The 17,284-nt window shown below is 43.5% G+C and overlaps 1 protein-coding gene across 2 annotated transcripts in view; it reads left to right on the top strand.

Annotated features, from left to right (window-relative positions):
- LOC149867300 (aldehyde oxidase 3-like) overlaps positions 1 to 17,284 on the top strand; it is a 73,975-nt gene that overhangs the window by 14,029 nt on the left and 42,662 nt on the right. For both annotated transcript variants that reach the window (XM_090045135.1, XM_090045134.1), the window contains exons 9-17: positions 2,229 to 2,373; positions 4,300 to 4,392; positions 5,921 to 6,072; positions 6,852 to 6,945; positions 8,117 to 8,226; positions 11,411 to 11,595; positions 12,210 to 12,372; positions 13,744 to 13,836; positions 15,628 to 15,797. In XM_090045135.1, coding sequence (XP_089901261.1) covers positions 2,229 to 2,373; positions 4,300 to 4,392; positions 5,921 to 6,072; positions 6,852 to 6,945; positions 8,117 to 8,226; positions 11,411 to 11,595; positions 12,210 to 12,372; positions 13,744 to 13,836; positions 15,628 to 15,797 — 1,205 coding nt within the window. The remainder of the gene's footprint in view (positions 1 to 2,228; positions 2,374 to 4,299; positions 4,393 to 5,920; positions 6,073 to 6,851; positions 6,946 to 8,116; positions 8,227 to 11,410; positions 11,596 to 12,209; positions 12,373 to 13,743; positions 13,837 to 15,627; positions 15,798 to 17,284) is intronic.

Raw genomic sequence — 17,284 nt, 5'->3', positions numbered from 1 at the left:
TTCTCAAAAAAATGTTTGAGATATCAGAAAAATTTCCCCTCCCAAATCAAGACAAAAAGGCAGAATCCCCCAAATTTTTGCTAACTAGGTATCTGAGAAGATTGTGGTTTCAGTGAGTCAGAACATGATCTTTCAACCTTGACAGTTTATTTTAAAAAGCTAATAAATCCTGAAATCACACTGTTGTTGGATGCTCCAAAACTGGACTTTTTCATATCAAAACTTGGCAATGTCTGATAAAAAAGCATTTAATTGGAAAATGTCCAGCCAGGTCTCATAACCTGCTCCTTCCCTCTTCTCCTCTGGGTTGTAATCACTACAGAATTATGCTCCACTGTTTTTTCCACACAGTGAGGTGCCCCTTTCCCACCTGTCTTGATCATGAGCTATTATAGTTTACAGGGTCTGATCTGTTGCAGGCCTAACCTTAAGGATAGAAGACCTGGTTGTCTTGTGGAAAGCATAGTGAAGGGGAAGGAGGATGAGGAGGCTTATTGAAAGATGCTGGAAGTAGGAGTAGAAGTTCTTGGAGGCTCACAGGGGGTTGGAAGGAAGTAAGGAGAGAAGTAGTGGTTGATACTCTAGGGCATGTGTAGACGAAATGGAGGCCCTAAATTGAAGCAATGTGTTTTAAAAAACACTGCTTCAGTTTAGGTCTGATTAAACCCCTGTGTCATGCACACACCCCACTGACTTACCTGCCTCTCCAGTGGGGAGGGGAGGGCAAGCTGCCAGCGGGTGGAGCAGTCCCTGGGCTGGGCAGGGTGAGCTGGTGCTTCTCTCTGCAGCAGCAGTGGGCCCCCTGCACAGGTACCCGGCTCAGGCAGTCCCAGGAGGCACTGCAGCTATGGAGGGAAGCACTGGGCCCCTGCGCAGCTCAGGCAGGCAGGGTGGCTCTAGGGGTGGGGTGTGGAAAAAAAATATCAGGCTTGCTGCTTTTCTTGGGTAGAGTCTGCTTTCCCAGGCTGCTGCCAGGCTGCCTGCAGGGCTTTCTGCAGAGCCAGGAGCTGCACGGAGCCCAATGCTTTGCTCTGCCACTGTAGGGGCAGCAAACTAAAATGCGGACGAGGAGTTTTATTTTGCTGCACCCTAAGTCATTTAAGGCACATTATGCCATCAAATTTCCTACTGCAGCTGGAATTACTGCGCAATACACCTTCAAGGTGTGCAAACACCAAGACCATTAAAGTGGTGTAAAAGGATTTATCCCACTTTAAAGTGTCATGAACACACGCATCTTGTTTCATCTACGCACGGCCATAGAGATTTGGGGAGAAGTGTCCACACTGCAGTCAGTCTATAAAGTAGACAGCATTCGTTTGGTTTAGCTGAGAGAATGGGCAGAACTTCAGCTTGATGTGGCGAGTCATAGCTGTTGCTCCTGAAAGATTCTGTGTTTGTTTAATTGTTTCAAATATTCCCTGACGCTGTCTGGGTGCCGGAGTTATACAGCCACTCAAGGAAGAATCTTAGGCATGAGTGACTGGAACAGTGCTGTGGATGATGCACAGAAAGGCTAGGATCCTACTCACTCTCTCTTAGTTTCATTGGCTCCTTTTAGACTTCTCAGAAGTAAATAGCACGTTGAAGGTAGCCAGATGTACCTCTGAATACAAACACTGTCACCATCACTTTTCAGAGTAGTACCTCCTGACAACCAGAATTGTGTGAGAGAGTTTATCTGGGATTTTGTTACTGGCTGTACTAGAAACTAAGTCTCTGCTAAAATGTATCAGGATTTGGGATAGAGAATTTCAGTCAGGGCTGTGCGTGGACTGAGCAGACATGGTGAGAGGGTACATTTTGTCTGAAGCCACCAGAATTTCCAGGAGAATGTTAATACCCATGCAAAGGAGGTGACAAAGGCTCGGTATTGAAGGGAAATCACTTTGCATTTGTTAGTTGCTGAACAACCTTCTCTGTGGGATCCTTCCTAGTGGTTAGCACAGGAGACTTTAGTTATAATCCTCTCTTACGGCTCATTTGTTGAGCTGACACAGGCAATTCTCGTAGCTTCTTCGTGCCTCAATTTCCCTATCTACAATATGGGTTATAATTCAATACACCATTGTAAGATACTATAGAAACCATAGATAAAACATGCTGCTTAAGTACAAGGTATTACACCTACTGTTACACAGTCCTTTTGCTGTATTTTGTATTGCTTTACAGGGGCCTTAATATTAGCATTTATCTGAAGCACAAAATCTGTATTATTTCCACTACAGAGAATGGCTCAGGAGCAGCAGGGAAGAACTCTGGTTTTTCAGGGGGAAAGAACTATGTGGATTTCTCCCGCTAGCCTGCGGGAACTTCTGGAGCTCAAGACCAAGTATCCCAAAGCACCTGTTGTTGTGGGGAACACCAGCGTTGGTACGAGGGGTCCAGGGTCCCTTCTCATAGGAATTATTACTATTCAGTGGAAGCAGCACTTTCCAAGTGTCTTTGATAACTAGGCCTTAACTTTGACAACTTCTGCATCAAAAAATGGAATTACCCCAACTTGGAGTCCACTTTTGAATGTGTTAGGCCAGTGGTTTTGAACCTGTGTTCTGTGGAACCCTGGGCTTCCACAATAAGTCATGAAGATTGGGGTGGTGGACCAGGAAGCAGTGCATCACCAGTGCTGGGCCGGGTTGCTTGGCTCCATGTCAGCTCACAGGACAGGATTAGGGATTCTGTGGCACAGGAGGTGAGATGAAAGAGTTCCCTGACTTTTGTAAGTTTAAACACCATGGACTTAGGCCCAATTTATTTGCCCAAATTCACACAGTACTTCAGGAACATAGCTGTTCCTGGAGTGCTAGCTAGATTATGCCATGATCCACAGCACTGTCCCTTTTCCATTGACTTCAGTGAGACTGCCTGTATTGATAAGGACCATTCACCTGAATAAGAGTCTATATGTTCAAGCTTTCAATTAGATGAAACTCAGGAAAGGATAACAAAAAAGTAGGTGCATGTAGAAAGCATCAGTTTAGCCATGTAGGGGTCTTCTGGGTAATCAAGTCCCGCCCCCTGCTTTGCAGGCACCATAAGTTCATAAAATTATTAAACTCCATCTTAAGCTATTAGATCTTTTGTCCCCATTCCTCCCATTGGTAGGCTGCTCCAGAACGTCATTGCTCTAATTGTTAGGACCCTTCTAATTTCCAATCTAAATGGATTCATGGTTAGCTCAGTTGAGTTTGTGTTACATAAGCTTTGTTAGTCATGTACCCTATTGGTTCCTCTGTATTACAGCCATGTTTTAATGTTACTATGTTATAGTGAGAAGGGGTGAAGTCCACCAAGACAGCAGCAGTTGTAGAGGAGAACTCAGGATTGGAGTAGAGATCATATGAAGTGAAGAGGAAGTTGGGCAGAGCTGTATGGATTAGCATTAGGGTAAGGGTCTAGAAGAGCAGAGCACCTCTTGTAGATTATAATAGTGTGGGTCTATAGGATGTGAGCTCTTCCCCATCACCTGGAATTGGAGAGTGGATAAAAACAAAACACCTCTCTCAGTAAGGGAATCATGGTGGTCCTGAGCTGTTCTTTGGATAGCCATGTATACAGTGAAAATAAAACTGACTTTAAGAAGATGTAAAGAGACTCTAGTTCTCAGATTTATACTCAGACAGTAGAAACTGGACTGTGTTGCTATTGATGGATACTATTGTGCCATGAGATGCCTGGGACTTTGCAAACAGCTAGAATGGCAAATCCTTTGGAGCTGACAGTGCAGTCTAAAGGCTTGGTGGAGTACCCACTGAAGTCAGTAGGAATCCCACTATTGAGTTCTGCTGGTATTGGATCAGGGCCTAAATTAGGTGTGACAGCAGCAGGAGCTGAGACACAGAGCCTGGGGGCTGCAGCAATTAAAGGTCATAGGTAAATGTATGTAGGTTACATACAGGCACATTGCTACTTCTTTTTAAAATGTATAATAGGTAGAGAGTGAGTGATGGGTCTTCCAGGCACAAGAGGTGACATAAGAACTTGGCATGGAGACACTTGGGAGACTAGGAGATAAAGCAATTGCCAAGATGGGATGAGTACATAGAGTGAAAGTTAGAAGTAAAGTGTAGTTGTGGGTAGGGATTAAATGGCAGTGGAGTGGGGTTGTGTAGGGTTCTGAGGCTGAGATGAGGAATTGTTGGATTCCAGTCTGCCCCAGAAGTTGGGAGCCCCCAAAACAGGAAGGGTAGCAATGATGAGCTCTTGAAATGCATCAGTTCTATGATAGACTCACAGTTCTGGGAATCTGACAGCTGTTTTCTGTTTTCTTACTCTCAGTGTAATTCTCCATCTTTTCAGGACTTGATATGAAGATCGGTGGTGTTCATCATCCAGTTATCCTCCATCCTGATAGGATTTCAGAGCTGCGTATTGTGAATAACACTAATAATGGTGAGTCCCTGATTTACTTATTAAGGTTCTGCTAACGGTAATGATGAAATTAATTTAGGTTAATGTGTTCTTAGACACTAGAAGAGATAAATGCTTCATTTCATCACTGCAGAATGGTTTATTTTTTCTGTAGAGTTCAATATATTAGCAAGGCAAGTCAGCTGGTCACCCGTGTCCTTAGTTACTGAGACTGCATACGCCAGGCAAATGTTATTTATTGGCCTAGTAGGGAGGGTTTCAGTATACATAATATATACAAAAATGACACTGCATGTGCATGTGCATGTACAATCTGTGACAGGGGGCCATCCAGAGAGCTATACTTAGCCTGCCGAGCTCCCTGGCCAGGCTTCTTCAGCCTTAAGAGGCAGGCACATCTTAGTGCCCTGCTACACACTCATACACATGAAAACACACACTCACAAATAAACAGGGTAAACTGTCTTGGATCAGATGCTGAGGTCCTTATTCAAGCAAGCACCTGCAAGCAGTGACTTGTTCAAGTTCCCTTCTGTTCTTTTATTTGGGGAGGAAGTGAAATTGCAGGGATCCCAGATTTGATGGATTTTGTTTTATATCCGTAAATCACAAGGCCATTCATCTGGTAATGGCTGCAGGCTGTAACGAGGAGATAATCCTGCACAGGGTCCCTGCTAGTGCAAACTGTCAGAGTTGTGCTGAAGTCAGCTGGGCTCTGCTGATGCACACCAGCTGAAGGCCTGACCCAGTATAGCATGTCATTGCAGGACCTAGCATGGAACTGAGTCTGTAGCAATGACATGTAATGTGGGGATATTTTCTGAAACAAAGATGCTCAAAAAATCTGAGAAATTGGGATCTTGCCACAAATAGTTGTTTACTTTCATGAGTTTTCCTTAGCTCTGGAATTGAAGTGGTACAGATGGCTAAAATGAATGGTAAACATGACAATCAATATACCAGATATAGCTGTACAAGTCTCTGTTAAAATGTATCTTAAGAAAAGGTGACTTCAGAGGGTGTCCTGGCTTAGAAAAGGATTCTTTTCAGCCACAGCAAATTTCCCAGATGTACCATGAAGCTCCACAGAGACGGGGCCTGATCCACCTCTATCAATGTCCATGGTAATGTTGCTGTCGGCATCAGTGGGTTGTGGCTTTGTGTCAAGTTCTGAAGTCTTTTAAGAGCTTTTCCTTTATCCATTAAACTCCGCTCCAGTCAAACTCCTGTTAATGCCAATGGGAATCTTCTTGAATAAGGACCTCAGCATTTGGTCCAAGGGATTTTACCCTGTTGATTGGTGCAGATGTGTGTGCACATAGTATAATACTTTTTGTGTATATTCATTTACTGAAAAAAAACACTAACCCAATTAATGACATTTGCCTGAGCTAGGCACAGACACAAAATGCACCTCTGTTTTCATTTTTCCTTACTTCTATCTTCAGGAAAGTTGACTACAAAGTTAGTGTTCACATGAACCAGTTGTAGAGTTGAGAACATCTAAAGTGTGATGCTCTCATTTACCTGCTTCAAATATTTTTTCTAGGACTAGTGATAGGAGCTGCCTGCCGACTGGCCCAGCTCAGAGACATCCTGATGAAAGCAGTCTCGGGGCTCCCAGAGGAGAAGACAAAGATCTTCTGTGCTCTCTTGCAGCAGCTGAGAACTGTGGCTGGTGAACAGATCAGGAGTCTGGCTGTATGTTTCCAGGGATGACAATCAACAGGCAAACACTACAAGCACATTAGTGTGCCATTCACTTGTAAACCTATAAAGCTCATTTAGAGTTGGGTGGGCCTGGGGCTTGGCCATGAATTTGAGTCAGTTGCCAGTTTCCCATGCAGGTAACCAGGTTGACCGCAGCCTGCATTGGTAAGGACTGCAGCCCATTTATGTAAAATAAAGTGGGAGTGTCAGTCTGGTGTCAGGGGAAGGTGTCCAGGGCATTGAGAGCTGCAACTTGTAACCATGTTGACAGAAAAGCCAAAGCTTTAATGGGTATCTTTCTCCCACCAGAATGGGTTGTAGATGAATAATATGGCAATACTTGCCCTGGAGCTGCCTTTTCTCTACATGTTCTGTGAACACCTAGGTGTTTAGTTCTCCAGAACCTTTCACCAGGCAGCTCTGGTCCTGCCCTCCACTTTTTCTTTAAAATTTCCTTGTCCCAGTTCCTTGTGGCCCTCCACTTACACTGTTGGAGCTGCCATTTCTCTTCTCTTGCACAGAGCATCTCCTGGGCAGAGCATCTACCTAGGACCTACCAAATTGAACAAGATCTCTCATGAATTGTAAATTAAGACAACAGGGAAATAAGGAACTGGACTCAAGACTGAACAAGCCAGTTCCAACTCTATAAACTGAAAGAAGGGCCCTTAATTTCCTAATATCTGTGAAAGTGGGGTCATGTTAAAAGCCATGACTTTGTATGGAAAAGAGGACCATAAAAATCACCTCTCTCTCTGTCTCTGTGAAAGTCCTTAGGGGGACACATTGTTAGTAGAGGATCAACTTGGGATCTGAACCCTGTCCTGGCAGTTGGCAACTCTGTCCTCAACCTGGCATCTACAGGTAAGATGCAGAATATCTCTGTTATGGACCTAAGTCAGTAGCACAGAATGACAATTGCTGGTACAGGTGGTGGGTCTAACTGATTGAGCTGTGTTTGATTCATGTCACAGATGCAGAAGAAAATGATTCTGGTATTTTCCTATGATTGTCACTGACAAAGAACATTATCACACAGGCTGCTATGATTCTTTCTGCTGCATGCTTCAGTAGGAAACAAAATTGGCAGTCTCTTGGAATTGAGCTGGAGAGGCAGAGAAGAGAAAGGCAGCCGTCTGGTGTCAGCCTCCCACAGTTCTGCACATGCCAGGCTAGACTACCTTTAGCTTGCAGATTCCTAGACACTGTCATTGCTTGCTTCTCCTGCTAGTGTCTCATTCATATTGAGAAACCTATGCTCCATTTTCTTAGGAAGCTCTGAGCACCCACAACTCTCACCAAAGTCACTGGGGAATTGGGATGGGGAGCAGGTAAAACAGCTTTGAAAATCAGCTCCTACTTCTCATATTGATCACATGCCAGTAATTAATAAGAGTTTTGAATCAAAGATGTTCCAGAATAATTCTCTTTCTTATTAAAAAGGTGGATAAGTTCTGCCTTCAAGCTTATTTTACTTTTGTGTCTTGTTTTCATTTTGGGGGATTTTTTTGCCTAAAAGCTGTTGAGCAAGAAGAGAACTAGAAAAATACATACATGATTGATCTCTCTGCCTCTTAGGAGCAAGAAAAAAAATCAGCAATCCCACCCTCCATTATGTCTACTGTTCAGTACTATTAGTGTTACTATAGCAGCATAAATGACCTTTAGCATAGAATTATAGCAGCATGGTGCTTGACAGGGAAAACACAACAAGGCTCTGTACCCTGAGGACTTTTCCAATCCTACATTGTGTAGCTTACACTCCTTTGACTTGATCCCATGAAATTGCTCATTATGATCAGCATTCATTGCCCGTTTGACTCCTTTTTCTCTTTGGGAAGCTTTATTTTGATATTCCTGGAGAAGCTTCTGCAGTGTGGGTATCAGACCTAGATCCTGAAACACTGGGGTATTGATGCAGGTCATTTCTAGTCTGTTTTGGTCTCGCAGGCTTGGATTAATTTTGAATCTGCAAAGCAAAGACATCTGGTTTCTCTCTCCATGTTCTCTGACAACCTACACTTTTTTCCAACAGATGGAAAACGGCAGATTCCTTTAACCGATGACTTTCTTTCTGGATGTAAAAATGCAGACATTAAACCAAATGAAATTATAGTGTCGGTTCTCATCCCGTACTCTAAGAAGGTAAAGGTTCTAATTTCCTCCCTGGGCTGTTTTTATCCATGTGCACTGTGCACAGTGTTACAATACTTTAATCATGTCCATATGCACTGTAAGAACTTCAGTACCAGAGCTGCATGTGGCCAGGCCCTGCAAACACTGAGTCACACGCTGCCTTTACAATTACCTACATAGTTTTCATAGATTTCATAGATTTCATAGATATTAGGGCTGGAAGGGACCTCGGAAGATCATCAAGTCTAGCCCCCCACCTGAAGGGCAGGAAGTCAGCTGGGGTCATAGGATCCCAGCAAGATAAGCATCCAAATTACTCTTGAAGCTGTTCAATGTAGGTGCTTGAACCACCTCTTATGGCAGGCTGTTCCAGACCTTGGGGGCTTGGACAGTAAAGAAATTCTTCCTTATGTCCAGCCTGAAAAGGTCTTGTAGAAGTTTATAACCGTTCAACCTCGTCATCCCTTGGGGCACTTTGGTGAACAAACATTCCCCCAGATCCTGGTGGTCACCCCTGATAAATTTATAGGTGGCCATCATATCACCCGAGCCTGTGCTTTTCCAGGCTAAAGAGCCCCATGGCTCTCAGCCTGTCATCGTAAGGTCTGTGTTCCTGACCTCTGATCATGCGCATGGCTCTTCTCTGGACTCTCTCAAGCTGCTCCACATCCTTTTTGAATTGTGGAGCCCAAAACTGGACGCAGTATTCCAGCTGCAGCCTCACCAAGGCCAAGTACAAAGGGAGAATGATGTCCTGGGATTTGCTTGAGAAGCATCTATGGAGGCAAGCCAGTGTTTTGGTTGCTTTATTAGCCGCAGCATCGCATTGCAGGCTCATGTTCATCTTGTGGTCAATGATGACCCCCAAGTCTCTTTCTTCCATAGTGCTAGCCATTGTAGTACTGCCGAGCCTATAAGGATGCTGCAGGTTTTTCCTCCCAAGGTGGAAAACCTTGCATTTTTCAGTGTTAAACACCATCAGGTTCTCATCCACCCATTTGCTGAGCCTCTCCAGGTCAGCCTAGATCACCCTCCTGTCTTCTGGTGTGGATGCTTTGCCCCAAAGTTTGGTGTCATCGGCAAACTTGGCCAGTCCACTTCTGACTCCTTGTCCACATGCACAAGGATTCCTCCTGTGAACGAGGGCTTGCAGGATCCTCCACAGACATGGGCAGATAGTATTAGCATTTTATGTGAGTGTGCACAAAATTCCAATGGGGCCTGAAGGAGCAGCTTCAAAGTCCATTCAAGGCACTAGCAGGACTCCCAATAGGCCTGAATCGAATTGGGTGATAAATGCCTTTGGGGAGTGTGACAGGTCCATCCCCACGCCTGTCTAACAGAGACCTGACCCTCTGTCTCTGGGCTACATGCCCACCTATCTCTCCTGCCACACCTTGATGGAACAATAATTATGATGGTACTTAGGTGGGAGGCTGCCTATTTAATACCCCAATGCTAGGGGTTGCTATCCACCGCTCCAACCCTCCTTTGCATGGTGGCCCATGCCTCGCAGGTGGTATAAATGTCGACCTATGCCTTACGGCATTGGATTGGCTCACTCACTGTTGCTGTGCCTCCCAGCACTGGGGTCTGCCCCCGTCTCTGCACCACCTGGTGCTGTGCCCCCCTGGCACTGGGGCCCATATCTCCCCCTGTCTCTGCGCTCCCCAGGCACTGGGGTCTGGATCACCCCCATCACTGTGCCTGCCTGGTGCTGGGGCTTCGCACAGTAATGTGCCCCACTGAGGCCACCTCCTCCCCAAATAGCCTCAGCTCAGTCCACCAGACAAATAATAACATAAATACAAGCCCCTGAGGTATAACATAATAGAAGTCCTTTAAGCCAAACCTAACCCCTTTTAGGAGACAAGCTTCTCTCTCACTTTCCTGGGCCTCCCCCCACCACCAGTACCTATGAGCTCCTATAGCCCTTTTATTCTACCAGAAGCAGAACAGGCAGTCAGGCATCTCCAGTTAGCTTCCTCTATAAGAGCTCCTTCCCTCTTGGCTCCTGCCAGAGAACTAACTCTCTAGCCCCAGCCCTGGGGTTTGTATGTGCCCAGGGCCCTGCCTTCTTCCCATCAGCTGACCAGCCCGGGTGGTTGGGTTATTAACCGTACCTTCCTGGTGCTTGGGGTTCCTGTAGCCCCAGGTCTTAAAGGGGCAGCCCTGCCTCTTAGGAACAGGGCTAGGGTTCCTTGTTCCAGGGAGTTTGAAGAAATATGGCTTAACCTGAGCAAAATCTGAAACAATAGGAAGAATGTTCATCATAGAAAAATTGATCCATGGCTATTTCTTGGGGTCTAACTCTGCCACCTTTCCTCATGTTGAATAGTCTCCTACTCCTTGGTCATTCTCATTAAAATCACCATGTAGGGCACACCTGGGTATATGCAAGAGGATCAGGATATCTCCAAGAAAACAAAGTGAGGGAGGGATATTAGTTTGTGGGTGGGAATACAACTACTGTGTGTTTCAAATTTCATGTGGAAATGAACAATTCAGAAAGATGCATCTGAGTCCCATCATACACTGATCACGAAGCATCTAAACCTTGGATCCGTGCTGCAACCTCTGAAGCTCCGAAGACGTTTAGCTCTGGAGTTCTGGTCTGGACCTGTCTGTCTCTGGAAAGGGCATGGTTTTAAGCCGTACTTCCAAGGCTTTGGCATCGGAATTGACTGTGGAATATCCAGTTGCTTCCAGCAGCTCCTGCTCTACTCTCCAGCTCTGTAGCATGAAATATAAATATTTTCTTGTTGAAAAAATTTCTCGGTTAACTTGGTCCTTTGGCACCGTGCTGCAACCTGTTCTAGTGCTGAAAGCCACTTAAGTAACATTAATGCACCAGCCATATTATAAGTGACTTGGGCCAGTACTGTTTGCCTAGCACTTCAGAGGAGGTGCTTCTGACAGCACCTTAAACCACTGGGGAAAGCTGTGATTTGGCATGTCAACATATAAGTAGGTGAGCCTTGGATATATTTCCCTTGGGTAAGTCAGCCCTTCACTGGTACTATGTGAAAGAAATACAGAAACATAACTAAGTCACCATATGGGTTTAGCAACTTCTATTTCTTTGTACCAAGTGGAACTAATGAAGACCCAAAATAGTGGGTTATTTTCCTTTTAAGAGGATTCATATCTGCCAGTGATGGAATTTCTCTCTGTTAAATTCTCTTTTGCTCAGGACGACTTTGTGTCAGCCTTCCGACAGGCAGAGCGCCGGAAGAACGCCTTGTCGATTGTGAATTCTGCAATGAGAGTGCTTTTCAAACCAGGCACAAATGTTATTATGGACCTGAACATTCTTTATGGAGGCATTGGCTCTACCACAGTCAGTGCAAGAAAATCCTGCCAGAAGCTCGTTGGGAGGTACTGACTAAGTACAACTCTGACATACAATACTGTAGGCTCTGTAAAGCCCAGACTCTGCCAGATATCCAAATCCAGACACAGAACTCAGCTTTGTAGAGTTCTCACACAACTTCCACTGGGGCAGTGGTTCACAACTGGCTAGTCCTCTCCAGAAAGTGAGCACCAATGACAATGTAGTGGGAGTATCCGAGGTGCCCAGGAATGCATTAATACAGCCTAGTGCCTGGCACTCTCTTCCAGGGGGTTTCTATGGAGCCCCAACCATAAGATAGTGTTCTCCTTTCCTGGTGGATCATCCAGGCAAGACACTAGTGAAAGCACTGTTTGCTTTTCCCAGTGAAGAAAGACTATCTGTGCTGGCCAGGTTTCACTGGGATACATGTTGGAATGGTTGGAATAAAAATGTCAACCATCTTCATTAATATGAGCCTATTAGCTGGCAGCAAATTTGGTCACTCAGTTAACAAGTTAACTGTTACAGTCTTCACAGGCACATAGTTTCTAAAAAATCCAAAAGGGCAGCAACACCAGGCCCATATGAATTAAACTTTTCTTAACATCCTTGCATATCTCTGTATATGCACATGCATACGTGTCTGTCTGTATCCCAGGCAATGGAATGAGCAGATGCTGGGTGAAGCTTGCAGACTGGTGCTTGGCGAAATTTTTCTCTCCCCCTCAGCTCCAGGTGGGAAGGTGGAATACAGAAGAGCTCTGCTTGTCAGCTTCCTTTTCAAATTCTACCTGCAAGTGTTGCATGGTTTAAAGATATTGGTAAGTGATTTCCTCAGGCAGATCAGTGAACTGACGTTGTTTATGTGGGATAGGATCTCAGAAAGGGCACTTTGTGCCTGAAAGCTTATCTAATATTTCTCCCAACTAAATATTTGGTCCAATAAAATATTTCCAAAAAATCTTAGTATATGGGTTCAGATACCACGCTGATTGATGCAGATTATCTGGCTACCTGGGTAGGTCAGTCCCTTACTAAGTGGTGAGGGTGCTGTTACTTGGCTTCTACACCAAACCATGTTATAGTATAGTTAAAGCTTAATATGGTTTCAGAATCAGAACAGTTCTTCTGTTGCCCCAAAATACATTTAACTGTCAAAATGTTACAGCTATGTATTTATAGATGCCATGACACTGACAGCTCTACCAATAAATCCCTATGAACCTCACCAAAAATAGGTAAGATCTAGGCAAAAACGTTAAATAAAATGTGTACCATGACTCTGAAAAGGGAGAAATGCCAAAGGCCCTGTGAACTTCACTAAGGACTGTTATTGCTGGTGATTCTGTGGAGTAAGAAATCAGGTTCTGTGGTGACAAGCAGCAATATAAAACCTTAAACTAACAGACAGATAAGCTACTGCATAATAGCATCAGAAACAACCCGTGGTGCCGGGACTGTGCAGTAACAGCAGTTAAGCAAATCCTAAATGACAGCACAGTAGTAACTGCACAGTCCAAGGTATGTGTAGACGCAGCCAGAGAGTATAAGCATAACATGGTGAAATGGTCTGAAATCTCTGGATGCGGGGGCAGCTCATACAGCCACCTCAGACACTTAGAAGGTAGTTTAGAGAAGGACCCAGACCAATGCTGCAGCAGGATGCAACAAAATATTCAGGAGTTCAAAAGTTCGAAAGATAAGTCAAATGTAAGCCCATATGATTTCATTTGAACCTGAAATGTGAATACCGGTGGACATGGTCAGTGTTTCTCTGCCTGTTTTCCTAATTCAGTCCTAACCATGTCACCTACATCCCTTCATCCCTATCTTGAACACTAACATCTGAACAGCCTGGATTTTTTATGGCATGGATAATGGGTTGTGTCTTTGATCGTGGGTCACCCATTGCCCTTCAAGCATTATCTGTTATTTGCATAACTCTCCCATCACTTTAAAAGGTGCTTACTTGGCAAGGAAAAGTGTAGTGGAATAGGGTGGTTGTTGCTGTCAGGTGCAGAATGCCATTCCAACTCAGAAATATTTCATTGAAGAGCTGGTGTCCAAGCTGGGGGAGCAAATGGGAGATCTCTACATCTTTAACATTCATTTTTTTCATAACCGGCAAATGGAAATCTTAACTTTAAAAATACTTATCTGACATCAGTGTCATACAATTCCCTGCCTTTCAGGATCCATCAAAGTATCCTGACCTGCCAAAGAAGTACATGAGTGCCCTCGGAAACTTTGAATGCAGACCTCCCCAGGGAAGACAAGTATACCAGGTCAGTGACACTGTTTTCATAGCAAACTATGCCAGGCATGAATTTCAGCTGCCACATGCTGTCTGTCTTAATGACTGTTATGTCCTCTTTTCAGCCTTACTCCCTATTTACGGTAGTGTATCGGTGTCTTTCCTCAGGTAAAAGTTTCTCTGTCAAAAACTATAAGCTGAAGTGTGCACTAGTTGGAAATATACTTTTCAGAAGTCAATTTCAACAAACAAAATGTTTTATTCTCACAAAAAATTTACCAGAATATCTCATGTTTTTAGGCAGACTGAAAACTCTTAATAGCTGAAACTTTCAGCATTTTTCAGCAATGCAGAAATGTCAGAAAACATTTAGTTTGTCTTTTTTAAAATAAACGTTGAATATTATTTTAGGAAAACAGATTATTTCCAAGACAATTTTTATTTAGTAAAAATACAGTTTTCTGTAGAGAAAACCTGGTATAGAGTTGTTTGAAGCAAACATGAAGTGTAGTGTGAGGGTGAACAGCAGAGGGCACCCGAGCTTTCTTCCAGCTAAACACACTGGTAGTGCAACTAATTTTCTATTTGAACTGGGGAAAACAAGGATTGACAGACATCCACTTAGCAGAAACCTGGATGAGAACATTTTCGTTAGGCCAGCCTGTACAAGCCAAAATATGTATTTGCCAGTGTCCTTCAGGAAGATACACTGGGCTGGAGTAGAGCAATCAGCTCTAGTTTTAGATGCCTCCTTTATATAAACTATGAATAAAACATAGCTCAGTTTTAGGCTGTTGAGACAAGATGTGATATCAAATTTGTACAAAATCTACTTCAGGACGGGTGGTGCAAAAGGAAACACACTCTAGTTGCGAGAGAACTGGGCAGGGGGGAATGAGACTTTTGCTCTATTTTGCTCTATTGAGATCTCAGCTGGAGCCCTAAAGTGCCAGTGTAATACAAATAGGCTTGGCAGAATTCGATTTTTATTTTCTAATAATTTCAATAAATAATATTGATGTTTATTTTTTAAGAATTTATTTCAGTGTTATTCATTTAAATTTTCAGGATTGCATGAAATTAGCAGTATGGGGGCCAGAGAATTTATTAAGGGCAATAAACTATTATTATAGTGCAGTTTAACCGCTGTGACAAACATAGGCGAAGTAGAGCCTGGGCATGGGCTGTAAAACCACCTGCACAATTACTGCATTAAAAAAATTAACTCAAGAATTGATTAACATGTAAATCACACACGTTAACTGCACTTAATTGACAGCCCTAATAACTACTGTAGGACTCCCGCTACCTAAGCAGCAGAGCTGCCATCAGCCTCAGCGATGCTTACCCATAGCTCCCTCATCCACTTGTCACTTCCTCTTCCTTTGTTCCCAGTTTCCTGGGGTTTCTGGGAGCTGCAATACAGCCTACAGTCAGCATGGATCTGTATGACTGCTCTCCCTGTTATCACACAACTCAGTCAGTCATCAAATTTCTTACATCCCCTTTCTACAAATTTTGATTACTAACAGTGGAAATATTTCTTTGCCAGTCTGTGAGACAAAATCAATGTTTATCAATATTTACTAATAAAAATCGAATTCTGCCAAGCCTAAATACAAGCAATAGAAGTGAAATTACTACTTGGAACTTCAGTTTTGAGTCAATATCTATTTATGTTCAAGCCCCAAAATCTAAACAGTTTCCTCATGGGTTTAAGGACATGCTCTAGCACTGGCCAAATGAATTCAGAAGGTATTAGTAAAAGAGGCTTGCAATAGTTAGTGTTGCAGCTCTAGAATAACATGTTTTTCTTAAACAGGATGTAGATCCAGAACAGCCACCCCAGGATCCAGTGGGACATCCTATCATGCACCAGTCTGGAGTTAAGCATGCCACAGGTGAAGCTGTCTACTGTGATGACATACATCCTATAGATGGAGAGCTCTCTTTGGCCGTGGTCAAAAGTTCAAAAGCGCATGCAAAGATTGTGTAAGTAAGTGAAAGGTGTAACAAAAGAGTCCCAGTAGAAGTCATAACAGACTCAGGTCTTTCTAACTGAATGTATTCATTAGTTTTACTGAGCCAGAGCTGAAGTACAGCAGGGTACAGAAGAAATCCAGGAACAAAGAGGTGCCTGAAAGAGCAATTCATGCCCAAACAGGGGAGGATTAGCTGCTAATTCTTTTAAATTTGGGTAATACTATGTAAGGCAGAAAAATATATACTTAGTGACAGGCTACTTGCAGATTTTTCACCTTTCAGCTCCTCAGTCAAGTGTTGATCACCTCCTGATTTTCAAGAATATTCCCCTCCACGGCTGGTAAATGTATTGATTTGCTTGCATTGTGAAATAATTACCTACTGGTAATGCGGAGCTGCATTTCAGAACTTTCTATTATTAATGCTGTGTAATATATAGGATTATATATTACACTGCAGGATGAGGGGACACTTTGGCTTGGCACTGCACAAAGGCAGAAAAATGTGTCTTAACCCTGAGCATTTCTATTGTAAGCTATATATAAACACAAGCACATAAGGACTGTTCTGCTACCATCCCTTGGGCTGGCTAACATCATGAGATAAGGATTTCTTTGGCAAGTGTGTCAGGTGTTGGCAGATACATCAGGGAAGTCCAAGGGTGGATCTAGAATTTTGAAAAGAGGGGCGCAGATGGTGAGGTGCTTATTCACATATAAACCAACACATATTTTTCTCCAGTTATAAATAAACTAGAAGCTTTACTAATATGCTTAGGGCTTAGGGCTGAATTATTCCATTTGAGATTGATGCAAAAATTAATATAACTTTATTGGAATGAGTTAAAAACAGTCTGCAAGGCCGTGAAATGGGAGCTTCATTTCCAGGAACAGCTAACAGGCAACAGAAGTGCAGAACAAGGGATAGCTTGATTGGTGGAACTTCAACACCATTAAAAAAGATAGAGGGCCATTAACACCTGTGGAATGAAGAGGTTAGAAGGAATCAGGTAGTTTATAATGAACCATGAAGTCAAGTGATTCCTTCAGCACTGTGAGACTGTAGATATTGCTGCCACTGCCAGGCAGCTGGTTTTAAACTTTAGGTGGAACAGGAATCAGGTAGTGGGGTACAAGTGCCCTAGTGCATCTTCCTCTGGGAGAGTCTGTTCTGAACGAATGGAGCCATTAGCACACAAGGGGAATGAAGAAAGTATATACTGAAATAATGAGAATTTAGAAACATTATACAGTGACTAAAATTTTAAGCGCTATTTTATGCCAGTCCTTGACTTTCTCCCCTTCCCTGACCTATTCCTCTCCCCTTCATCTGCTTTAAAATACTTCATAACAGCAGTAGATAATTTTTCCACAATATGTTTCCATGGATCTCCCAATATGGACCAGTTTGGTGGCAATACAAAAAGGACTGTGTTTTTTTCTGCCTTTGGAACCGCTTTTATCAGAGTACACTAGTGCACTCCCATAAACACCCCC

This window comes from Crocodylus siamensis, chromosome 4 (assembly GCF_052110815.1).
Source record: "Crocodylus siamensis isolate JL-2025a chromosome 4, ASM5211081v1, whole genome shotgun sequence".
NCBI classification, from domain to species: domain Eukaryota; kingdom Metazoa; phylum Chordata; order Crocodylia; family Crocodylidae; genus Crocodylus; species Crocodylus siamensis.
The sequence above is the reverse complement of the archived record's forward strand: the minus strand, read 5'-3'. Positions and strand labels throughout refer to the sequence as shown.